The sequence below is a fragment of the Bombina bombina genome, chromosome 8 (assembly GCF_027579735.1).
Source record: "Bombina bombina isolate aBomBom1 chromosome 8, aBomBom1.pri, whole genome shotgun sequence".
NCBI lineage: Eukaryota > Metazoa > Chordata > Amphibia > Anura > Bombinatoridae > Bombina > Bombina bombina.
In genome coordinates, this window is record NC_069506.1 from 248,067,950 (window position 1) to 248,095,266 (window position 27,317).

General features: G+C 36.8%; 1 protein-coding gene across 2 annotated transcripts in view; it reads left to right on the forward strand.

The window, feature by feature from the left end:
* LOC128638161 (uncharacterized) overlaps positions 1-26,554 on the forward strand; it is a 48,834-nt gene extending 22,280 nt beyond the window's left edge. For both annotated transcript variants that reach the window (XM_053690024.1, XM_053690025.1), the window contains exons 3-6: positions 1,066-1,165; positions 3,377-3,422; positions 4,022-4,096; positions 26,437-26,554. In XM_053690024.1, the coding sequence (XP_053545999.1) occupies positions 1,066-1,165; positions 3,377-3,422; positions 4,022-4,096; positions 26,437-26,520 (305 nt within the window). In that variant the 3' untranslated portion in view covers positions 26,521-26,554. The remainder of the gene's footprint in view (positions 1-1,065; positions 1,166-3,376; positions 3,423-4,021; positions 4,097-26,436) is intronic.
* Positions 26,555-27,317: the final 763 nt, after the last annotated feature.

The window sequence follows — 27,317 nt, forward strand, 5'->3', positions numbered from 1 at the left end:
ATAATCTAATGGGCTTTAGGATTTTACAACCTGAGAGTGGTAACCTACAGGAAAATAATTAATAATGACAGAATCATTGACATCAGAATGAAATCTTTGAAGAACAAGAAGATTCCCATTGGGATCTGATTGAAGAGAGGGGATTAGAGGACGTATAATAGAGTAGTTGGATGATATTTTGAGAAGTCACATAAATTGCATTTTGTCAAGTTATGGATATAGTTATCGATATCATTTCAAAGTAGCGAAGCACAAAGTTTTCTTAAAGTGGCCAAAACTACAGGAATATGTTGATCTCAAATGCTTCTGGATCGCCAACTGTATAAGGAATATGTTTTTATTTTTAAAAAAACTATGTACTAGATTATAAATGGTGTGCTAAATTTTCTATGACAGCGATATTGGGCTTTTTCGGCTTTTCGCGCCCATCAGAAAGAGCGCTCATATTACAAGTGGATATAAAACTCTTTCACTCTAGTGCAATCACGATTTATGCTTGTTGGGTTAGTACGTCTGAAGAAAAACCTAAATATATTTATAAGTTAAGTTACACTATCTGATACATATTATTAGAAAAACAATAACAAAACAAAAAAATGTTAGAACGTCTCAAATATATGTTATGAGGTGTTTGACTAAAAAAGGGCTATACTATATATATATATATGCATAGATATTTAAGCTGGGCAGCATCTTAAATTAAAATCAAGGTAAAGTATTATCTAGTGCTACTGCTACTAGCCAACAGCACTAACACAATATATTTTTCTAAAATGTATTATTTTTTTTTAAAGGTGTCAGAATTGTCAAAACAGAAGTGAAGCTTGGTTTCATAGATTTGATAGGTACTCCTTTGTCTATGGCTATATAACTAAAATCTGATATTTCATAGGTTAACTATTGGTTTGGATGTAGCTCATATGTGTGAATATATGGCAAAACTTGCAGTTTATGTGAAACCTAACATTTTTAAAACCCTTTTAAAATAAATCTAATTTTTTAAAGTACTATTTCTTTTTTATAATATGTATAACACTGTATATAACTATGTTTACTTTATTTCAGAAAAAGAAATAGCCCAAAGTGGTACTTTACAAATTCTTATAATACTGGCTGCTATCATATTTTTAATTATGGCAATAATTCTTCTCTACTTTTGTATAAGGTACAAAATTAATTTCTTAAGTTTTATTCCCTTTAATTTTCAAGATGGTACAAATGTCAGATATTTTTTACATGCATTTTAAAATGCTTATCTCAAAGTCTAAATACAAGATAATAATAGTTTAGAAACTATTAATTTACTTTATAAAAGACAGATATATAGACAGATACATAGGATAGATAGATAGACAGACAGATACATAGGATAGATAGACAGACATACATAGATAGATAGATAGATAGATAGATAGATAGACTGACAGATAGATAGATAGATAGATAGATAGACTGACAGATAGATAGATAGATAGATAGATAGATAGATAGATAGATAGATAGATAGATGATAGAGGTGTACCTACTGAAATGATTAATACTAATCTGAAATATAAATAGCTAGCACATGGGTTACTTTCAGTTAATTAGAGTTTCCTTGTGTAATATAATTTGGTAAAAAAATATGTGAAGTAAAAAAATCTTACATTTAAATGGAAACAAACCAGCAGTATCATTTATTTACATCCTACTAACACTCATTGACTGATATACACTTTCTCATAATGTTCATTAACTTATACATTCTTCCTTCTAAAGCTTTTTGGATGATTTGTAGCCAATGAGCTGTTGTAAACACAGAACATTATATTATATTATATATTTTATATTATATTTTCTATATTAGTTTTAGCTATAATTTCAATTTAAATTTAAACAGTCTTTACTTTATATTTTAACCCCTTACTCCCCCACAAAATACATATATAGAATATCAGCAGGGTAAAAGGATACTTTTTATATATGGATTATATACTTACTTTTTTTAAATTCAATAGCCATTTAAAGTTAAAACACAGCTTCATGGAAACGACAGCATTCAGAATTTTGTAAAGCGTTGTTTAATCCCTTCTTGATGTGTTAATGTAAAGGGCTCACTTTATTAAAGGGACAAGAAACCCACGTTCATGATTCAGGTAGAGCATAGCATTTTAAATAACTTTCCATTATACTTCTATTATCTAATTTGTTTAATTATTTAGCTATCCTTTGCTGAAAAGCATAGCTAGGTAGGCTATTTGGTGACTGGTGGTTGACATATAAAATTATAAAATGCTTGCTCAGGGTAATTGACCGATCCTTCTCTGTCAGGATTGGTTGCATGATAGAAGGCGGCAGCATTACACACTCGTTCGTTGCGACCCCATGCGGACAGGTTGTCAAGTTGAGAACCTTGTCTGCAAGGCCTTTTATACATAGGGGCTTAAAGGGATACTGAACCCAATTTTTTTATTTCATGATTCAGATAAAGCATGAAATTTTAAGCAACTTTCTAAGTACTCTTATTAGCATTTTTTCTTCATTCTCTTGGTATCTTTATTTAAAAAAGCAGGAATTTAAAGCTTACAAGCCAGCCCATCTTTGGTTCAGCACCTGGGTAGTGCTTGCTTATTGGTGGCTAAATGTAGCCGCCAATCAGCAAGCGCTATCCAGGGTCCTGAACTAAAAATAGGTTGTCTTGTAAGCTTACATTCCTATTTTGTCAAATAAAGAAACCAAGAGAACGAAGAAAAATTGATAAAAGGAGTAAATTAGAAAGTTACATAAAATCGCAGTCTTCAGGGCCTATCTATCAAGCTCCGAATGCAGCTTGACTGGCTGTGTTTCTGACGAGTCTTCAGACTCGCCAGAAACACAAGTTATGGAGCAGCGGTCACAAAGACCGCTGCTCCATAACCCTGTCCACCTGCTCTGAGCAGGTGGACAGGAATCGCCGGAATTCAACCCGATTGAGTACGATCAAGTTGAATAACACCCCCTGCTGGCAGCCCGTTGGCCGTGAGTCTGCAGGGGGCGGCGTTGTACCAGCAGCTCTTGTGAGCTGCTGGTGCAATGCTGAATACGGAGAGCGTATTGCTCTCCGCACTCAGCGATGGGACCTGATCCGCACTGTCGGATCAGGTCCGCAAGACATTTGTTAAATTGGCCTCTTCATCTAAATAATGAAAGAAAAAAATTTAGGTTCAGTATCCCTTTAATGCATTTTGTAAAATGTATCTTCTCAGTATAAAGTTTGATTAATATACCGCTAAAAATAATTTAAAAATTATTTTACTGGAACAACAAAACTTCCTCCTAGTACAGAGTTGTTAAATCTGCTACTAAATTGTATCTTGGATTAATTTTAGTTTATTATGCTTTTTTATTTCTTTCCTAGAAAAAGAAAATTTTGTATAACTTCAAAGGGCAATAATAATAATCAGGTAAGAATTTTGTTAGGGACATATAAGTGTAAATTTTTTAGTTTTTTGTGTTAGAACTTAGAACTATTTATTATTGCTCTATTATTGCTTATATATATATATATATATATATATATATATATATATATATATATATATATATATATATATATATATATATATATATATATATATATATATAATATGTATATCACAATATTCTAGCTGATCTTTATCCTCACTTTTTGGCCACCCATTAGCACTTTTCTCGTTTGAGACAATCAGCCAATTTTCACTTAGAAAATTAGACAGCTGTAGGCATTTGATAAATTCCCAAACTGACATTTACAACATAAACACATTCTATAATTAAACTATATTGCAATTACGTTAACATTGGTATTTCTTTAATGTTAACTTTTTTTAAAACTCTATATATGTCTTGGCAATCGTTAAGTCATTATAAATAAAAGAGACATTTTTAAATGTTATAACTTTTATGATGCAAATGTTAATTTCTGACATACATTAAAAATATGACTTAAATGTCCCTTTAATCGATATTAAACACAGACTTTAATGAATAGCTAAATGTGTATCTTCTCTATGCTTTTTTCTAGGATACCCAGTCATCTGATGCTGTTTATACAGAGCTTATGAAGAGAGAGACCTCTTCAGAATATGCGCAATTAAAGGTAAATCATTTGATGTATATATTTTATGATATGGGGTGTTACTAATTGTCTTAAACCTGCCTAACAGATTACGCATGCAATTGCATAGATTAGTTCCTGTACTAAAAACAAAAGCAATATCTCTTGACTTGAGAGATTTCCTGCACTTTATTGAATCTGAAACCAGATGTTTTGTAATGCTTGTGGGATACTCCTCTATCAGACCGAACTCGGTCAGTAGTCTTGTTATCCCGGCATCGAGCCGGAAATATAGGGAATATCCCAGAGCAGAGAGTAGTAGACAAAAGAGGAGAGCGGCACTCACCACAGGAAGGACAGCACAAGGAGAATTACAAGAATGTTCAGGCAGGCAGGATTCGGCAACAATAAATAAGTCCAGCAATTCAGGGGTTAACCAGGTAGTGTAGTGAGACAAGCAGGCTTCAGCAACAATATATCAGTCAATAATGCAGGGGTTAACGAGGTAGCGTAGTGAGACAGGCAGGGATCAGCAACAATAAATCTGTCCAGCAATTCAAGGGTTAACCAGGTAGCGTAGTGAGTCAGGCAGGGATCAGCAACAATAAATCTATCCAGCAATTCAGGGGTTAACCAGGTAGCGTATTGAGACAGGCAAGGTTCAGCAACAATATATCTGTTCAGCAAATGAACTATCATACCCAGGAGTACAAGGAGTAGCACCTATACTTGGGCAGTGACAGATCGTTTGCTGCCAGTTTAAATAAGGAGAGGATTGGTGCCACAGGACCGGTCGGCATCAGGAGTGTGCGGTGATAACATCAGCGCCGCACGCATCCTGAGCCGGCACAGCCCTAGACAACGAGCAGGAAGTAGACGCCGCGATCCTAGCAACAGCTAGAGCAGCGCGGTGTGACATGCTTTTGCTAAAGGGATGAGTGACTCCTGATTTGAAAGGGCAGACAGCCCTTCAGTCTCTCTAGAACATACCCTCCCAAACATCCCAGGCCTTGCAGGGTTGCTAGTTTTGCCCACTATCCCTACCATAGCTTACCCCTTCAGATTATGGGACTGTCACAGCTCTGTCCACACTGGTTGTTAGTGGATCCTGGAGATATAAAATGACTTGATCTCTCTTGTAAAGGACATTGTCTCATGGTAAATTCTCAATGCTGGTGAGGTTGTCACATATTTCTTTTTATTTTAATTGTGGTGAACTTTTTAAAACTTTTCTTTTTTGACACGAGTTAGAGTTAGTTGCTTTCTATAGAGAGCTGCTTTATTTTGTTTTCATTTGTTTGTTTCATAATGATATTTAATAGATTATTGTGATGTCGGTACCTGCACAGTAAAACTCCTCACAGTGAGAAGTTAAAGGATCATGAGACTCAAACTTTTTCTTTCATGATTCTGATAGATTATACAATTGTAAAAACTTTCCAATTGACTTATGTTGTCAGATTTGCTTAATTCTATTGGTATTATTTGTTAAAGGGGGCAGCAATGCGCTATTGAGAGCTAGCTGAACACATCAAGTGAGCCAATAACAAAAGACATTTGTGAATAGTCACCAATCAGCAGCTGGCTTCTAGTAGTGTATTGCTACTTCTGAGCCTACCTAATAGGGATGGATGAATGTGGTGAAAGTACAGTTTCCTTGGTAGAACACATAGTCCTGTGGACATTCATTTTGGACAATTGAATGGTGATAAGTGAAAAAATCCATTACAATTTGGTAATCAAATGTTTTTTCTGGTATTTGAATGTTCATAATTACATTGAATATCCACTTTCAATATTTTAAATGTATCATTAGATTTAAAAAATACTATTCAGAAGTTTACTAGTTCCTGTGGTAGGGAATTGAGTAAATTTCAAATTCAAATCAGCCAAAAGAAAAGGTTTTCATTCTATTGGCTGATTTGGAATGAAAGTGTACCCCCATATAAAGGGGGTATATTGCATTCAGAGTGCGGCTGTTGACCTGTATAACAAGGCAAATTTGTAAGAAAGCAAGTTAGATGTATTAGCCTGAGGAAACAGCCACATAACGGCTGCGAAACACGTTGCTTTTAATAAAGAATAATTGTTTTTAACATACACTTGCTGGAGTTATTTGGACATCATCACCTTGAACCTAGGTTTGCGTGCTATATCTGGGGAGCAGAAGTGCAGTCAGCTGGGTGACTGATAAGTCTCAGTCTGCTTATATTGCACCTGGAGGTGCTTCTCTTTTTGTAAGTGTGTTTTTCTTTTCTTACAAATTTGCCTTGTTATACAGTACTAGGGTATGTTGGTCCATTCTATTTTCCCAGAATAAGAGCTGGAGAAGAACCCTGTGGATACTCCTTGGTATGAATCAGAGCCAAGTTTTCGTTCAGTGAGTTGCACTACTAGCACCATTGGGTGCATCATGTTTGTGAGTACCTGTCTATTTAGTTATATTTCGCCCTTGTGCTGGAGATACTAGGCCATTGTAGCGCCTCTTTCTTTTTCACAGACATCAATTGCTTCAGGTTTGAACATCCTCTGACAGAGTGCTACCTTTAGATTGGAATTCCTTTTGGTTTATATATGCTGACCTGCAAAAATTTTTTTGTCATTTTCTTTGTATAATATTTCATATATTATTTTCTGTGTTTTGTTTATCAATATATAGGAAGTGATCCCTATGGGAAATTTATACTAGTGTATATCTTCCTTTTTCTAAAGTCCCAAATTGACATTTTTAGCAAATACAACTTTTATAATTGAACTGTTAGGCCTAGATTTGGAGTTTGGCGGTAGCCATGAAAACCAGCGTTAGAGGCTCCTAACGCTGGTTTTAGGCTACCTCCGGTATTTGGAGTCATTAAAAAAAGGGTCTAACGCTCACTTTTCAGCCGCGACTTTTCCATACCGCAGATCCCCTTACGTAAATTGCGTATCCTATCTTTTCAATGGGATTTTTCTAACTCCGGTATTTAGGGCTCCATGTACGAAGCAGCGAAAGCTGCTCCGGAGCCTTTGCGGGGCAGGTTCGCATATGCGAGCCTGCTTCCCGCAATGTAAGAAGCAGCGGTCATTAGACCGCTGCTTCCTACACCCTACGCCACCTCTTAGGTGGCGAAGCAAAATCACCGAGAGCTCGCTCTCTCTCGGTGATTGACAGCCCCTTCAGTCGCGTGATTGGTCGCGCGACTGAAGGGGCGGGCATTACACACTCCGCTGAGTGTGTAATGGTACATACGGGCAAGCGGATCAATAGATCCGCTGCCCGTGTGTAGCGGAGGCGGGCGGACAGCTTCGCGAGTTAAGAAGCTGTCCGCCCGCCTCTTAGTACATGGAGCCCTTAGAGTCGTGTCTGAAGTGAGCATTAGAAATCTAACGACAAAACTCCAGCCGCAGAAAAAAAGTCAGTAGTTAAGAGCTTTCTGGGCTAACGCCGGTTCATAAAGCTCTTAACTACTGTACTCTAAAGTACACTAACACCCATAAACTACCTATGTACCCCTAAACCGAGGTCCCCCCACATCACCGCCACTCGATTAAATTTTATTAACCCCTAATCTGCCGACCGCCACCTACGTTATACTTATGTACCCCTAATCTGCTGATCCTAACACCGCCGACCCCTATATTATATTTATTAACCCCTAACCTGCCCCCCCACAACGTCGCAGCCAGCTACCTACAATAATTAACCCCTAATCTGCCGACCGCAAAGCGCCGCCACCTACGTTATACTTATGTACCCCTAATCTGCTGCCCCTAACACCGCCGACCCCTATATTATATTTATTAACCCCTAATCTGCCCCCCTCAACGTCGCCTCCACCTGCCTACACTTATTAACCCCTAATCTGCCGAGCGGACCGCACCGCTATTATTATAAAGTTATTAACCCCTAATCCGCCTCACTAACCCTATAATAAATAGTATTAACCCCTAATCTGCCCTCCCTAACATCGCCGACACCTAACTTCAAACATTAACCCCTAATCTGCCGACTGGAGCTCACCGCTATTCTAATAAATGTATTAACCCCTAAAGCTAAGTCTAACACTAACACCCCCTAAATTAAATATAATTTTAATCTAACGAAATTAATTAACTCTTATTAAATAAATTATTCCTATTTAAAGCTAAATACTTACCTGTAAAATAAATCCTAATATAGCTACAATATAAATTATAATTATATTATAGCTATTTTAGGATTAATATTTATTTTACAGGTAACTTTGTATTTATTTTAACCAGGTACAATAGCTATTAAATTGTTAAGAACTATTTAATAGCTAAAATAGTTAAAATAATTACAAGTTTACCTGTAAAATAAATCCTAACCTAAGTTACAATTAAACCTAACTCTACACTATCAATAAATTAATTAAATAAAATACCTACAATTACCTACAATTAAACCTAACACTACACTATCAATAAATTAATTAAATACAATACCTACAAATAACTACAATGAAATAAACTAACTAAAGTACAAAAAATAAAAAAGAACTAAGTCACAAAAAATAAAAAAATATTTACAAACATAAGAAAAATATTACAACAATTTTAAACTAATTACACCTACTCTAAGCCCCCTAATAAAATAACAAAGCCCCCCAAAATAAAAAAAATGCCCTACCCTATTCTAGATTACTAAAGTTCAAAGCTCTTTTACCTTACCAGCCCTGAACAGGGCCCTTTGCGGGGCATGCCCCAAGAAGTTCAGCTCTTTTGCCTTTAAAAAAAAAACATACAATACCCCCCCCCCCAACATTACAACCCACCACCCACATACCCCTAATCTAACCCAAACCCCCTTTAAATAAACCTAACACTAAGCCCCTGAAGATCTCCCTACCTTGAGTCGTCTTCACCCAGCCGAGCCAAATTCTTCATCCAAGCGGAGCAAGAAGAGGTCCTCCATCCGGTAGAAGTCTTCATCCAAGCGGGGCAGAAGAGGTCTTCCATCCGATTGAAGTCTTCATCCAAGCGGGATCTTCTATCGTCATCCATCCGGAGCGGAGCGGCAGGATCCTGAAGACCTCCGACGCGGAACATCCATCCTGGCCGACGACTGAACGACGAATGACGGTTCCTTTAAATGACGTCATCCAAGATGGCATCCCTCGAATTCCGATTGGCTGATAGGATTCTATCAGCCAATCGGAATTAAGGTAGGAATATTCTGATTGGCTGATGGAATCAGCCAATCAGAATCATGTTCAATCCGATTGGCTGATTGGATCAGCCAATCGGATTGAACTTGATTCTGATTGGCTGATGGAATAGGTTAGGGTGTTTAGAAGTTTGTGGAAGTGTGGTGGTTTAGGGGTTAATAGTGTAGTTTAATAGTGTAGTGGGTTACTTTAAGGTGTCAGTGAGAGAGTAGATAAACAAGGTCATGACATTGGGTTAGCACAAAAGCAAAAAATATTTACTTTCAACTTGTAATACGTGCACAACCTGATGCACGCAAAGAGTAGAAGTCAAGCGGAGTTAGCGTGCGGGCAGGAGTGGTAATTACCGCTCCACTCATAATCTAGCTCTAAATTTGTAAAAGACAACTAGTAACTGGTAACATTTTGCCTTTTTAGTATAAACTAGGCTAATTTGCCATGATGATTGGCATACATATACATCGTAAATAAATGTTACAAAGAAATAAAACAGATATGACAAAAAATATTACCGTTAGAGCAATGTTAGATCTGTGTGTCCCAATGACAGACATCTCAGCTAAAGAGATTTTTAGTGTGTCAATATTTACATAAAAATTATCATTCATTCGCAATATATTACCTAATCATTAGCGGGTGAATGGGCTAATCATATGCCGTGAATGTTCCTCCATAGAGTGTCTATAAAAACACAGAATTCAACTTAATACAGAAAATACTTTTGAATGTCCCAGTTATTAAAGGCGTTATTTGAGTATCTTTCTTAAAGGGACATGCAATCCAATATCACATTAGCTATAACGTGTGTTCAACTATATATCATTTTTTATTACTATCGTGAGGTGATTTATAGTCTCAAATCCTAACTATCTATTTTTGATTACAGAATATAGATGGGCTTTTCCCTTTTTCTTTTTAAAATAAATAATTACAAATTATATTTCCATTCAAGTGAACAATTGAATCTTCATATTTAGAAATAAAAATAAAGGCAAATATGTCTATATTAACCAAATAATAATATAACATCATGAGTCTAAGTGAGTAATTTCACCCAAAGAAATGTATATTAATAGTGCTATTAATGTATAAAAAACACTTATACCTACATGTACTCAAGGTTATAACACCCTTCCTGGAGGGAATTATTCACAAATATCTTGCTATTTAATTTATAATCGTCCAACTCACAAATGAACTATGCTGAAGGTATAATCACTACCAGGATAGTAATATCCTTGACACAAAGTATCATAAGGGAGTGTGCAATATGTCCCAATTTCATAATACATCATAAAAAATGTGAATCAAAATAACTAAACTGTCGCGATCGCTCAGCTGCTGATCGCTTCCTTCTGTACAGCGCGGTAGCGCTTCCTTGGTTGCTTAGCAACCTTGTTCTCCTCGGCCCCTTCTGCTGATGTCAGAGGGCCTTCTTATTCTGGCGTCTCCTCACCTCGGGGCCTGTTTGTTCTGTTCCTGCTTGTAAGTAACTTTTGGATTACTTATTTTGAATCGGAATTGCTGGCTTGTTTGATTCATAATCCCTTCCTGCCTGATTCCTGTTATCTGGACTATTGCTTGTTTTGAACATTTCTACTGTTAACCCCAAACTGCCTGATTACACGCTGCTGGAACTTGGATTGTTTGACTATTCTACTATTTAACCCTAAACTACCTGATTACACACTGCTGGAACTTGGATTGTTTGACTATTCTACTGTTTAACCCTAAACTACCTGATTACACGCTGCTGGGACTTTGCTTGCTAGACCATTCTACTGTTTAATCCCAAACTGCCTGATTACACGTTGCTGGACTTTGCTTGTTTGACCATTCTACTGTTTAACCCCAAACTGCCTGATTACATGTTGCTGGACTTTGCTTGTTTGACCATTCTACTGTTTAACCCCAAACTGCCTGATTACACGCTGCTGGAACTTTGCTTGCTAGACCATTCTACTGTTTAACCCCAAACCGCATGATTACACGTTGCTGGACTTTGCTTGTTTGACCATTCTACTGTTTAACCCCAAACTGCTTGATTACACGCTGCTGGAACTTTGCTTGTTTGACAAACCCTTGTGGTTAACCCCTGCTTGCCTGATTCCATGTTGCCGGTTATTGCTTGATGGATTACTCTTTTGGTTAACCCTTATCTACCCGAAGTTCTTCCCCTGACCCTGCTGTATTATCTTCCAGTTTATTTCTGTGAGTATACTATTGCAGCTGTCGCAGGGTCAGGTCCGGGAATATACTCACAGTGCTAGAGTGTTATTCTAACTTCATTTTAGCATTTGGGTCTAACTCTGGACTTAACCTATCCTGACATTACAAACAGGCCATAAAATGGACCCTGGTGAGTTATCCAGAGCTGTGGCTCTACAGGGACAGCTTCTTGGAACCCACTCTGCACACCTGCAATCCCTGGATTCTAAATTGGATCAAATTACTGCTCTTTTGCATAATCTCTCTCCTTCTCAAGTTTCTGCAACACCTGTTGTTCCTGCGGCCAGTTCTAACCCTGCATTTAATCCGCCACAACCTGCAGAACAGTTTATTCCCAGAATTCCACTACCAGATAAATATGACGGCAATCCTGAAGACTGTCGAGGATTTCTAAATCAGTGCCACCTTCACTTCAGAAATAATCCTCAGATGTTTGTTTCCTCTTCCTCCAAGATCACCTTTTTAATTTCTCTTATGAAGGGTAAAGCCTTGGCTTGGGTTTCTCCACTGTTGGAAAAGGATGATCCTTTGCTCCATGATATTGACACTTTTGTTTCCATATTTTCTTCTGTGTTTGATAAACCTGGTAGATCAGCGGCTGCTGAAGCAGGACTTTTAGATCTAAGACAGGGATCTCTTTCTGTAGCACAATACGCTATAGAATTCCGGACTTTAGCTGCTGAAACTATGTGGAATCATGGGGCCTTACGTGCAGCGTTTCGTAAAGGTCTTTGTGATAGTTTGAAAGATGAATTGGTTTATAGGGATCTTCCTGATTCTCTAGAAGAACTAATCAACTTATGTATCAAGCTAGATGCTCGTTACTCTGAGCGTCTCCATGAACGTGACCGTAACAGAAGATCCTTTATCAGATCTTCTTTCCGTCCTATGCCTCGTTCACCAAACCTTCCTACTCCTAATACTTCTATCTCTGAGTCAAGTGAACCCATGGAGGTTGGTGCAATTAAATTATCCGAAGCTGAACGTCTCAGAAGGCGTAATCTGAGACTATGTCTTTACTGTGGTATTAAGGGGCATATGTTAAAAGATTGTCCAACTCGTCCAGTAAAAGCCAGGGCTTAACTCCAGAAAGAGGGACTGAGTTAAGCCAAAGATCTTTTTCTACCCTCAATCCCAAGCTATTTGTTCCAGTCACTGTTCGTTTTGGCAACATCAAATTTCAGGCTCAAGCACTCATCGATTCCGGAGCTGCCGGAATGTTTATGGATTCGGACTTTGTTAATGCTTTTCATATTCCTTTGCTTTCCAAGAGCCAAGTAATCAAGGTCACTACTGTCAGTGGTCAACCCTTAGGTTCTGGTTTCATTCAATATTCTACGATACCACTTCTCATGTCTGTAGGAGTACTTCATTCCGAAACCATTTGTTTTGACATAATCTCTTCCCCACAGTTTCCTCTCATTTTGGGACTCCCGTGGCTTCAATTACATGACCCAGTTTTTTCATGGTCTAAAGGAGAGCTTGTTGCTTGGGGATCTTCTTGTTTCAAACAGTGTCTTCAAAGTACTCCCAAAACTTCTAATACAGTTGTGGCAGCTTTGGACATTCCTGATTCCTTGCCTGGACATTATCATTCTTTCTGTAATGTCTTTTCTAAAAAGGATGCTGAAGTATTACCTCCACACCGGACCTTTGATTGTCCCATTGACCTATTACCAGGAGCTCCTCTACCTAAGGGTAAAACATACCCACTTTCTCATCAAGAAAATTTTTCACTTGAGGAGTATATCAAGGATAATTTGGCCTGAGGTTTTATCCGCCCTTCTTCTTCTCCAGTAGGAGCAGGTTTTTTCTTTGTGGAAAAGAAAGATGGAGGCCTTCGTCCTTGCATTGACTATCGAGCTCTAAATCAAATAACAATCAAGAATTGTTATCCACTTCCTCTCATTCCCGAATTATTTGACCGTCTCCAGGGTGCTTCCATCTTTACCAAATTGGACCTTCGTGGGGCATATAATTTGGTCAGAATTCGTAAAGGGGACGAGTGGAAAACTGCCTTCAATACTAGGTTTGGGCATTATGAATATTTAGTTATGCCTTTTGGGTTATGCAACGCCCCTGCAGTTTTTCAACATTTTGTTAATGAAATATTCAGAGACTATCTTAATCAATTCGTTATTATCTATCTTGATGATATTTTGATTTATTCCCGGAATTTACAGGACTACGTTCATCATGTTACATTAGTACTCCAGAGATTACGTGAAAATTCTCTCTTTGCCAAGCTTGAAAAGTGCTCTTTTCATCAAGAATCTATTCATTTCCTGGGTTACATTATTTCCCCGTCTGGATTCAAGATGGATTCTGACAAACTGTCGGCAATTATAGACTGGCCTAGACCTACTTCCTTAAAATCTCTTCAAAGGTTCCTGGGGTTTGCCAATTACTATTGTAAGTTCATAAAAGACTTTGCTAACATCTCGGCACCCCTTACTGCTCTTACTAAGAAGGGTCAGGATTGCAAACATTGGTCTGATAAAGCCTTACAGGCATTTGAATCTCTGAAGTCTGCATTTACTTCTGCTCCCATTCTTTGCCATCCTGTTCCGAGTCTCCAATTCATCCTTGAAGTGGATGCTTCTCTGATTGCTGCTGGGGCAGTACTATCTCAACGAAATCCTGTTGCTAGCAAGATCCTTCCTGTGGGATTTTTCTCCAAGAAGTTCAATACTTCTGAACTGAATTATGATGTCGGTAACAAGGAATTGTTAGCTATTAAAATGGCTTTGGAAGAATGGAGACATGCTATTAAAATGGCTTTGGAAGAATGGAGACATCTGCTTGAAGGCACGGTTCAACCATTTCTTATTCTCACAGATCATAAAAATCTTCTGTATCTTCATACTGCCAAACGCCTCAACTCACGTCAAGCCCGATGGGCTTTGTTCTTCTCCAGATTTAATTTTGTCCTCTCTTATATTCCTGGTTCTAAGAATACGAAAGCAGACGCTTTATCTAGACAATTTCTAGCTTCTGATTCTACATCTTTGGATTCTGAACCCATTCTCCGCCCTGCTAAAGTTCTAGCTCAGTTGTCTACATTTCTTTTCCAAGCATTACGGTCTGTTCAAGCTTCCGTTCCTTCATCCTTTAACATACCTCCTGGAATCTTATTTGTACCTACTGAATTCCGTCTAAAACTTCTTCGTTGGGCTCACGATAATGTTCTATCTGGACATCCAGGAGTGTGTAATACTTTGTGGAGACTCAAACAACATGTCTGGTGGCCTTCCATGGGGAAAGATGTCAAGGATTATGTTGTAGCTTGTCATTCTTGTACCTCTAATAAACAGTCTTCATCTTTACCTCTTGGACTCTTACAACCTTTACCTGTTCCGTATTATCCCTGGTCTCATGTTTCCATGGACTTTATTACAGATCTTCCCAATTCTGCCGGAAACAAGACCATATGGGTTGTGGTAGACAGGTTTTCCAAAGCAGCTCATTTTGTTCCATTACCTGGATTACCATCGGCCCAGAAACTTGCTGAATTGTTTATTCTTCATATCACCAGATTACATGGTTTTCCTTTGGACATTGTTTCTGATCATGGAGTTCAATTTGTCTCAAGATTTTGGAAATCTCTGTGCAAACAGTTTGGAGTTACCATATCTCTTTCTACTGCTCATCATCCTCAGTCCAACGGTCAAACTGAGCGGGTAAATCAATCTCTTGAATCCTATCTCAGGCACTATGTTAATCATCAGCACTCCAATTGGTCTCAACTTCTTCCTTTAGCTGAACTTGCTTACAATTCCCGATTCAATTCTTCTTTACAGACTTCCCCTTTTAAGGCAGCCTATGGATTTGCGCCTAGAACTTTTCCTATGTCTTCGGGAGGTTCTGGAGTTCCTGGAGCAGATCGTACAGTGAGAAATCTTTGTAAACACTGGAAGAAGGTTCAGGAAATTCTTCTTCTCTCTTCTCAAAAGTATAAAAGATTTGCTGATCGCAGACGCCGGAAGGCACCCTCTTTTCGGACTGGAGACAAGGTTTGGATTTCCACCCGATTCATTCGACTCAAACAACCTTGTGCTAAATTGGGTCCCAAATACATTGGTCCATTCAGGATTGTTGCCAAGGTTTATTCTACTGCCTACAGGGTAGCTTTACCAGACAACTTGAAGATTCACCCTGTCTTTCACGTATCTCTTCTTAAACCGGCAGTCTCTAACCGGTTTTCCACCAAATGTAAAGTTCCCTCTCCGTTCCTTGTGGATGGTACTTCAGAATTTGAGATCAGTCATATTCTTGATTCCAGATTACGGGGTACCCGTCTGTATTATTTGGTCCACTGGAAGGGATATCCCATCACTGAACATTCTTGGGAACCTGCTTCTAATGTTCGTGCTTCTGCTTTGATCAAACAGTTCCACACTCAGAATCCCTCTAAACCTGTTCGTGTTCCCCGGAGGGGTCCTTGAGGAGGGGGCACTGTCGCGATCGCTCAGCTGCTGATCGCTTCCTTCTGTACAGCGCGGTAGCGCTTCCTTGGTTGCTTAGCAACCTTGTTCTCCTCGGCCGCTTCAGCTGACGTCAGAGGGCCTTCTTATTCCGGCGTCTCCTCACCTCGGGGCCTGTTTGTTCTGTTCCTGCTTGTAAGTAACTTTTGGATGACTTATTTTGAATCGGAATTGCTGGCTTGTTTGATTCATAATCCCTTCCTGCCTGATTCCTGTTATCTGGACTATTGCTTGTTTTGAACATTTCTACTGTTAACCCCAAACTGCCTGATTACACGCTGCTGGAACTTGGATTGTTTGACTATTCTACTGTTTAACCCTAAACTACCTGATTACACACTGCTGGAACTTGGATTGTTTGACTATTCTACTGTTTAACCCTAAACTACCTGATTACATGCTGCTGGGACTTTGCTTGCTAGACCATTCTACTGTTTAATCCCAAACTGCCTGATTACACATTGCTGGACTTTGCTTGTTTGACCATTCTACTGTTTAACCCCAAACTGCCTGATTACACGCTGCTGGAACTTTGCTTGCTATACCATTCTACTGTTTAACCCCAAACCGCCTGATTACATGTTGCTGGACTTTGCTTGTTTGACCATTCTACTGTTTAACCCCAAACTGCTTGATTACACGCTGCTGGAACTTTGCTTGTTTGACAAACCCTTCTGGTTAACCCCTGCCTGCCTGATTCCATGTTGCCGGTTATTGCTTGATGGATTACTCTTTTGGTTAACCCTTATCTACCCGAAGTTCTTCCCCTGATCCTGCTGTATCATCTTCCAGTTTATTTCTGTGAGTATACTATTGCAGCTGTCGCAGGGTCAGGTCTGGGAATATACTCACAGTGCTAGAGTGTTATTCTAACTTCATTTTAGCATTTGGGTCTAACTCTGGACTTAACCTATCATGATATAAACTAATTTTACTCAATATTGCAAGTGGATACTTGTGTAGAAATATCTAATAGGATATCCATAACTAATTGTGTCAATCTATGTGGCTGATTTGAACAGCCAATAGGATTTCAGTAGCTCTTATCCTATTGGCTGATTTGAATTTGAAGAATCAAATCAGCCAATAGGAATGCATGGGACGCCATTTTTAATCGCGTACCTTGCATTCAATAGTCAGTGTACGGCAGAGATCATATGAAGAGGATCCTCCATGCTCCATGGCTCCGCGGTTGCCGGTCCTGGTCCATGGTCATCTTCCGTTCCATGCCGGATTGGTCCTGGATGAAGAAAGAAGAGCTCCCTGCTTGGAAGTAGATGTCGGACGATTTGAAGAAGACTTCACCGCCTGGAACAGGACTTTCTCCACCGGACTTCAGGAACCGTGAGTACCTATCTGGGGGTTAGAGTTAGGCTTTTTTTTTTTTTTTAGATTAGGGATTTTGGCCAATCTTAAAAGCAGGGCCGGTGCTAGGATTTTTGGCCGCAGAGACGAGGACAAATTTTGCACCTCCCCCCCCAATTACATACCATACCATTGCTGGTTTTTACAAAATTTTACAAAGATGTACTAAAAAAAAGAAAATATAATTTCCTATTACCCCTTAAAAAAACAATAATAAAGAGAGAGAGAGAAAGAGAGAGAGAGAGAGTCGTATACAAGGAAGCACTCACCGGGTCTTTTTGGGTAATAAATTTAATCAAATAAGTGACGTTTCGGGGCTGTCAACCCCGTCTTCAGACTACATGAAATAAAAACAGCCATATACCTTTTCTTTTATTATACCCTCAAAACAAGGGTATAAGATACATTCAACCACATTTCAAGATGTTTGTGAATATGACCCAGGATACGGCTTTGCAGAAATATGATAAACCCAAAGAGGATGAAAGAATGATCTTCTCTACAGCATATACAAGGGACAATGGAGGTCTACTAAAATTGATCAAAAATAACTGGCACATTATCGAAACAGATAAGAATCTGCCCTTCAGAGGAATGAAACACCCAAGAGTGGGTTTTAGGAGATCTAGATCGATTTGAGACTGTCTAGTAAAAGTGGATCCAGTACAGTGTTACAAAAAGACTATTTGGTTACAATCAGTAAAACCTGGTTGTTACAGATGTGCAGGCTGCACAACTTGCAATAGCTTATTAACTACAACATTTTTTACCCATCCAGGTACCAACCGTAAGTTTTTTATCCGGCATAGGGTAACCTGCACTACGACATTTATAGTGTACTTATTACACTGTCCATGTGGGTTATTCTATGTCGGTAAGACAGTGGATGACCTCCTCCCGTGGATGGACAAACATCGCACTGCAATTAGAGCTGCGATAACAAAAAACGGTTCTGAACAGCCGGTGGCCCGCCATTTTGCGATGGCTGGCCATACCGCAACGGATTTAAGGTATTTGATTATAGATCACATCCCCCCCAGCCAGAGGGGGTGACAGAGCCAGAATGTTACTAAAGTGCGAGTCCAGGTGGATCTTCAACCTGGGAACCCTTATCCCTGGGGGTTTGAACACCCACCTGGACTGGCACTGTTTTTTGTAAAAGTTGTAAAAGATGTGTATATATATGTATATATATATATATATATATATATATATATATAATTAGGATTTTTTAGTTATAGGTTTTATTATTTTGGGGGTTTGATGGGTGGGGGTTTTACTGGGTGGACTTAGTATTTTTTTTTAAGGAAAATAGCTGTTTAACTTAGGGTAATGCCCTACAAAAGGCCCTTTTAAGGGCTATTGGTTGTTAAGTATTAGATTATTGGGTGTTTTTATTTTGGGGGGGCTCTTTTATTTTCATAGGGATTAGGTACTGTATAATTTTTTTATTTTTGATAATTTTGTTTATTATTTATGTAAGGTTAGACTTTTTTATTTTCTGTAATTTTAGCTTAATTTAAACTTAGATTTTTATTTTTTAAAGTGATGTTAGTTTTTTTATTTTAATTATTATTCAGTATTATTTTAATTTATGTAATGGGGTTAATTTAGGGGGTGTTAGGCTAGGGGGTTTAGTGATTAGTTATTTGCATTATGGGGTTTGGCGGTTTAGGGTTTAATAGATTTATTAGCATTATTGCGTTGTGTGGGTTTGGCAGATTGGGGTTAATAGTTTTATTAGGTAGTTTGCGATGTTGGGGTTGGCAGATTTAGGGGTTAATACTTTTATTAGGTAGTTTGCGATGTGTGTGAATGGCGGAGTAGAAGTTAATAGTTTAATTAGGCATATTACGTTGTTGGGGGGTGTCAGTTTAGGGGTTAAAACTTTAATTATTATTTTCAATGTGGGTGATGGATTAGGGGTTAGTATACTTTATTAGTAAAAAAACATTCCTCTAGTTCTATTGCAGTATAATAATTTGCTCTTACTATCCAGTCCAATGCAATTTTACGATACATATTAGATTATACGTCTCAATGTCTGGCATTGCAAGTCCACCATTTATTCTATCGAAAGACAATTTTTTAAAAGAGATCGCTCTTCTGTTTCCTCCACATAAGAATTGAGTCACCATTTGTTTATATATGATTAAGACTTTTTTCTTAATAAAGATTGGAAGGTTTTGCATGAGATATAGAAGTTTCGAGAATAATAAAATTTTTATTAAATTGACTTTGCCCGTTAGGGATAGTTTAAATTTCGCCCATTTTTCCATATCATGTTTGATTTTTAGGAAGACGGGTGGGTAATTAAGGTCATACCATTCTTCTATATTTTTAGGAAATTTAATTCCAAGATAAGTAAATGTATCTTTTGTCTGTTTAAAAGGAGTAATCTGTAGAGAGTCTTTACTTTTAACTAACCAGAAGATTTCAGTTTTCTGCGTATTTGTCTTATAACCTGTAAAGCTACCAAATCTTGTAAGATCTGGGATAATAGTGGAATATTTTTCTTGGCATCAGATAATAAGACAAATAAGTCATCTGCATAAAGAAGTGTTGTTATTTTCTTGTTGCCTACATTTATCCCGTCTAGTTCTTTTCTTAGCAGGATCGCCAAAGGCTCAAGTGCTAGGTTAAATAAATATGGGGAATGTGGACAGCCTTGTCTAGATCCCCTTTAAAGGGGGAAAGATTCTGAATGAATATCATTTACAATAATAGAGGCAGAAGAGGTCTTATATATTTGAGAGATTGACTGTAGAAAAGGTCCTTTAACTCCAAACTTACTTAACGCAGTAAACAGATGGTCCCAAGTTATGGAGTCGAAGGCCTTCTCCTCATCTATTGATATAATAGCTGTAACTGTATAGATTCTGCTGTTGTTCTTTCTGTTGTAAGTTTGTTTTTGTGTATTATTAATTATTAGCTGCAGCTTGCGTAGATTGTACGTAGAATTTCTACCTAGCATAAAACCTACTTGGTCTTTATATATAAGTGGTCCCATAAACGTTTTTAATCTTGTTGCTATAATATACATTAATAATTTATAGTCATTGTTTAATAGTGAAATTGACCTATAAGAGGCAATATCTTCTTGTTTTTTATTTTTTTCAAAATTAAAGTTATTAATGATGCTGTAAAATATTGCGAGCAGGTTAGTTTTTTTAAGAAATATTGATTAAATAAAGCTACCAGGGAGTCGGCTATATCATCTATTAAAATTTTATACAGTTCAATCGGGATCTGATCAGGGCCAGCCGCTTTATTTGGGGCAGCATTTCTAATAGCATTTACCACCTCAGTTTTGGAAATCGGGGCATTCAGCTCGTCAAGCGTGTCTTTATCTAGTATAGGGACCTGGATTTTTTCCCAATTTTTATTTCTAGTTTCAACATTTATTTCTGTTGCTGTATATACTTCTTTAAAATATTTATATATAAAATTGTTTATTTTTGTTTATTATTTATAAGCCTACCTGTCTAGGTAGGATTTGATTTCCCCCCTTATGACTGCTTTAAAACTTTCCCATAATATTTCTGTGCTAATCCCTGGTGTGGAATTAATATGGACATTTTCTTTTAAGACATGTTTTGAATTGTACATTGTCCACAAGATATTTTGGGAAAACAAATCTATTAAAGTTCCTTTCTTGTGGGGGCTTGAGTTGGATATTTAAAGTAATAAGTGCATGGTCTGAAATTACGATTGAATGCATGTCATAAGTCATTAATTTTCCATCTATTAAAAAAAAATCTATACGTGACATCGTTTGGTGAGAATCAGATGCACAGGTAAATTTCTTTAGATCAGGTTTTTGTATGCGCCAAATATCTTTTAGATGTAACAGATTTTTAATTTTTTTTAGAAGTTTAGTTTGTAGTTTATTATCTTTATTCAAAGAAGGTTTGAGAATTTTTTTGCTACCCTTATTCTCCTATAGCTTTACTCCATCTCCATGCTGATAAACTTCCTATAAAAATAAAACAACTAAAAATAATACATAATGTGATAATAGCATGGAATAAGCTAGTTAAAGTGCTGGATTTTGACTGTACATATTCACAATATCTACTTTGGTAGGCAATCCTTGCTTCATCCCAGCATTAAACTCTAAAATTTTTAATAATTGGTCCCTAAAATGGCTTAAAAATGTATACCAATTGATAGATAAAGACACGAGGAGTTGTAAAACTTTTAATATATTAAAACAGGAGTTTGGACTATCGAACTGTGAATTTTATGCATATCTACAAGCACGTCACTATCTGCAAATACTATTAGATAACACCCAGATAGAAGGATCATGGGTTACTATAGAACCGGCATTAAAATTATTTAATTCAGGGAAATATGCAATATCTTTATTTTACAAGATAGTTATTTCTTCGTTGGGTGGAAGAAATTTACATATTTTAGCTAACAATTGGCAAATCTCTCCGGAAAGAATTCAGGAAAGCTTCAAGGCACTAGATGAAGCAACAATATCCACTTTCTTGAGAGAATCTCATACAAAACTAATCAATAAAACATATATTACCTCGGCTGTAAAGGCTAGGGGGGGTAGTTATCAAGCCATCAACCTCAAATACTCTGGAATTCCACAGCGTATTTGTGGCGAGGCTGATTCGCCTTAGTTATCAAGCCTTAGATACTGGCAAAAGTAGAATTTTGTGACGCAAGCTTCGATCTGCCGGACTCAGTCCGACACAGATCGATTCTTACGTCACTACAGATGTTCCGCACACAAGTGCGGCACAATCTGACTACTTTTGCTAGTTATCAAAAAACTAGCAGGTACGCTCAGCACTTTTCCGGCCCAGCGTACCTGGTTTTCAATCCGCCGCCCTGGAGGCGGCGGATCCCATAGGAATCAATGGGAGTCTGACCATAGCGAAAGTACAAGTTTGCTGCTGCCCGACATCCCATTGATTTCTATGGGAGCTGTCTACACCTAACACCCTAACATGTACCCCGAGTCTAAACACCCCTAAGCTGTCCCCCCCTACACCGCCGCAACTAAATAAAGTTATTACCCCCTAAAACGCCGCTTCCGGAGCCCACCGCAAGCTATAATAAATATGTTAACCCCTAAACCGCCGCTCCCGGAGCCCACTGCAACCTATATTAAACTTATTAACCCCTAATCTGCCCCCCTACACCTATAATACATTTATTAATCCCTATCCTGCCCCCCCTACACCGCCGCCACTGTAATAAAATTATTAACCCCTAAACCTAAGTCTAACACTAACCCTAACACCCCCTAACTTAAATATTAATTAAATAAATCTAAATAATTTATATTATTAACTAAATTAATCATATTTAAAACTAAATACTTACCTTTAAAATAAACTCTAATATAGTTACAATATAAATAATAATTATATTGTAGCTATCTTAGGATTTATTTTTATTTTACAGGCAACTTTCAATTTATTTTAACTAGGTACAATAGCTATTAAATAGTTATTAACTATTTAATAGCTACCTAGCTAAAATAAAGAGAAATTTACTTGTAAAATAAAAACAAACCTAAGTTAAAATTACACCTAACACTACACTATACTTTAATAAATTATTCCTATTTAAAACTAAATACTTACCTGTAAAATAAACCCTAAGATAGCTACAATGTAATTAATAATTACATTGTAGCTATTTTAGGATTTATATATATTTTACAGGTAACTTTGTATTTATTTTAGCTAGTTAGAATAGTTATTAAATATTTATTAACCTATTTAATAACTACCTAGCTAAAAGAAATACAAAATTACCTGTAAAATAAATCCTAACCTAAGTTACAATTAAAACTAACACTACACTATCATTACATTAATTAAATAAATTAACTACAAATAACTACAATTAAAAACAATTACATAAACTAACTAAAGAACAAAAAATAAAAAAGCTAAGTTACAAAAAAAAAAAAAAAAAAATTACAAACATTTAAAAAATATTACAACAATTTTAAGCTAATTACACCTAATCTAAGCCCCCTAATAAAATAACAAAGCCCCCCAAAATAAAAAAAAATCCCTACCCTATTCTACATTAAAAAAGTTCAAAGCTCTTTTACCTTACCAGCCCTTAAAAGGGCCTTTTGTGGGGCATGCCCCAAAGAAAACTGCTCTTTTGCCTGTAAAAGAAAAATACAACCCCCCCAACATTAAAACCCACCACCCACATACCCCTAATCTCACCCAAACCCCCCTTAAAATAACCTAACACTAATCCCCTGAAGATCATCCTACCTTGAGTCGTCTTCACTCAGCTGAGCCACCTATGGAACTGAAGAGGAGATCCGGAGCGGTAGGGATTTTTTTTATTTTGCGGGGCTTTGTTATTTTATTAGGGGGCTTAGATTAGGTGTAATTAGCTTAAAATTGTTGTAATATTTTTTAAATGTTTGTAACTTATTTTTTTTTATTTTTTGTAACTTAGCTTTTTTTATTTTTTGTACTTTAGTTAGTTTATGTAATTGTATTTAATCGTAGTTATTTGTAGTTAATTTATTTAATTAATGTAATGATAGTGTAGTGTTAGTTTTAATTGTAACTTAGGTTAGGATTTATTTTACAGGTAATTTTGTATTTCTTTTAGCTAGGTAGTTATTAAATAGTTAATAACTATTTAATAACTATTCTAACTAGCTAAAATAAATACAAAGTTACCTGTAAAATAAAATAAAAATCCTAAAATAGCTACAATGTAATTATTAATTACATTGTAGCTATCTTAGGGTTTATTTTATAGGTAAGTATTTAGTTTTAAATAGGAATAATTTATTTAATGATAGTGTAGTGTTAGGTGTAATTGTAACTTAGGTTAGTTTTTTTTTTTACTGGTAAATTTATCTTTATTTTAGCTAGGTAGCTATTAAATAGTTAATAACTATTTAATAGCTATTGTACCTAGTTAAAAAAAAATGAAAGTTGCCTGTAAAATAAAAATAAATGCTAAGATAGCTACAATATCATTATTATTTATATTGTAGCTATATTAGGGTTTATTTTAAAGGTAAGTATTTAGTTTTAAATAGGATTAATTTAGTTAATAATAGAAATATTATTTAGATTTATTTAATTAATATTTAAGTTAAGGGGGTGTTAGTGTTAGACTTAGGTTTAGGGGTTAATAAATGTATTACAGTGGCGGCGGTGTAGTGGGGGGCAGGATAGGGGTTAATAAATTTATTATAGGTGGCGACAGTGTAGGGGGGGCAGATTAGGGGTTAATAAATGTAATATCGGTTGCGGCAGGGTCCGGGAGCGGCGGTTTAGGGGTTAAACTATTTATTTAGTTGCGACGAGGTGCGGGATCGGCAGGATAGGGGTTAATAACTTTATTATAAAGGGCGGCGGTATAGGGGGGGCAGGATAGGGGTTACTAGGTATAATGTAGGTGTCTGGGAGCGGCGGTTTAGGGGATAATACATTTATTATAGTTGCGGTGGGGTCAGGTAGCGGCGGTTTAGGGGTTAATAACTTTATTGAGTTGCGGGGGGCTCCAGGGGCGCCGGTATAGGGGGTAGAACAGTGTAGTTTAGTGTGGGTGCTTAGTGACATGCTAGCAAGAAAGCTGTCAAAAAGCCGAAGAGCAGCGAGATCGGATGAGTGATAACTCTCACAGTCCGCTGCTCATCGCCCCGTACTTGGTGCGCAGCTTTTTGACAGATTTATTGATAACTTAGGCAAATTTTTTCAGGTCCGTGGCGGCGAAGGTAGGCGAGCTTAGGTGGGCGTATTGGGCCTGCGAAGGCAGGAAAGTTGACACGTTGATAACTACCCCCCTAGATTTCAACAATGGGAATACACTGCCCTAAATGTAAGAAGTTAAGAGCAGAGTTGCATCATTATTTCTGGGACTGTACTAAAATTAAAAGATTTTGGAATAAGGTTAATGTTTGGATTAATAGAATTAATTCAACTAATATACAACTATCGGATGAACTTATCCTTTTCTTTGCTAAGGAAGGATACCCATATAAGAATGTACGTCAATTAAATAGCATATTCATAACAAGTAGATTGCTGATTCTTAAATATTGGAAGTCCAATAAAGCTCCTAGCTTGAAAGAACTCAAAGAAAAAATACAAAATCAAATTAGACTAGAACAGATGGATATTTCTGTTAGCTCTGAAATACACATAACTAGGTTTTTTAAAAAATGGAAAAATATAATATTAGATTTCCCAGAAGAAAGTCAGAGACAGTTAATTGCACCATTCAGGGGGACCATTTACCTTGAAACAGCAATTGCAAACAATGAGTTTCCCGGTTAAAAAGAGAGGACAAGAAGTAGAGGAGGTGGGGGTCCTTTCCCTTTTTTTTTTTTTTTTTTTTTTTTTGTGCTTGTTTATTTGGTTTTAGGAAAAATTCTATAAAACAACCAACAGCATAAGAATTTATCAAATGGAGCCTGTGGCTCCTGATAGTTTTAAGTTTAGAGACTAAGAGGATGTCTTAAATGTAGGTTTCTTTTTTTCTTTTTTGGAAATGTTGTCAAGATGAAAAAAGGAATTTATTATGTATAAACTCTGTTAACCGAACGGAATATGTGAAATTAATGTAATTTATTATTGTTTTTGTCTCTGTCCTGATATACATTGTTATGCTGTTGATTTATAAATAAAAAAAAAAAGTATACTTTATTAGTTATTGTGGTGGGGGATTGCGGTTGACAGGTAGATAGATATTGCACATGCGTTAGGTGTTAGTTAATATTTTCAGGCAGTTACGGGAGTTACAGTGCTCAAATATTCAGCTTAAGGCTTGCTGTGCATGCCTATGTGTGGCAAGGGAAATTGGAGTTAAATATCTCCATTTTCACAGCGTATGCGGTGCTGTATATGTGATACAAAAATCACATAAAAAACGGTGGTGCCAGCCTTTGCAGGCGACACCGCATATTTAATCTTGCCCTTGGATTGCAATTGGATTGAAGTATTGGTTGAAGTATCAAAGTTTTTTTTTTCTTTTGAGTTTATATATAAATATCAGAAATATATGAGTCTATTGCTAGGTTTCAAGGGAATAAAGCAGATTGTAAGTGTCTGAAAGTTTACTAAACTGTCATTAGCTTATTTCAATATTTTCTTAACAGTGTACCTGTCTTTCACAGCTTGAAAAACATCTTTTAGTACCTGAAAAAAGAATGGATATAAATAGGAATCTGGAGTATGAAAACCTTGGAGAACAAATATGAAGATCTCATATTCACACTTTCTGCACACACACACACATATATATATATATATATATATATATACCAATCAAATGCTTAAATATTATTGCATATTGTTATATATTTTTTCAAATAATAATATAAGCTTAAAATTATATTTTTAATAAATTTAGGTAAATGATATATATTTATTTTCATAGAAACTGTATTGAAACTTTAATTTAAAATGAACATTTTAATGTCGCTTTATCATAAGACTCAAACAGTTTACAACTGCAATAAAGACAAGGCTCAAAGTTGTAGCGCTCTTCCACTTTTTTTAAGGAAAATGCACAATTTTCTCTGAACAATGTAACAATTGACAAACTTATTTGATATCCATAATTTTTTATTTCACATGTAATAGAACAAAAACTTCACTTTAGATTTATGACTTCACATATTACTTAAGAGTAAAATAACTGAGAATGGCACAGAAAAAAATATTGGTACTAAAACTAATGTTTTGTAGCACAGCCTATTGAGACAATGAGGCCTATTTAACAAGGGTCTGTCGAACCTTATCCAGCAGTGCGGATCAGGTCTGCCAGACCTCGCTGAATGCGGAGAGTAATATGCTCTCCGTATTCAGCATTGCAACAGCAGCTCTTGTGAGCTGCTGGTGCAATGCCGCCCCCTGCAGATTCGCGGCCAATTGGCCGCCAGCAGGGGGTTGTCAATCAACCCATTCGTACTTGATCGGGTTGATTTGTTTTTTTGCGATGTCTGTCCGCCTGCTCAGAGCAGGCGGACAGGGTTATGGAGCTGCTTCATAACTA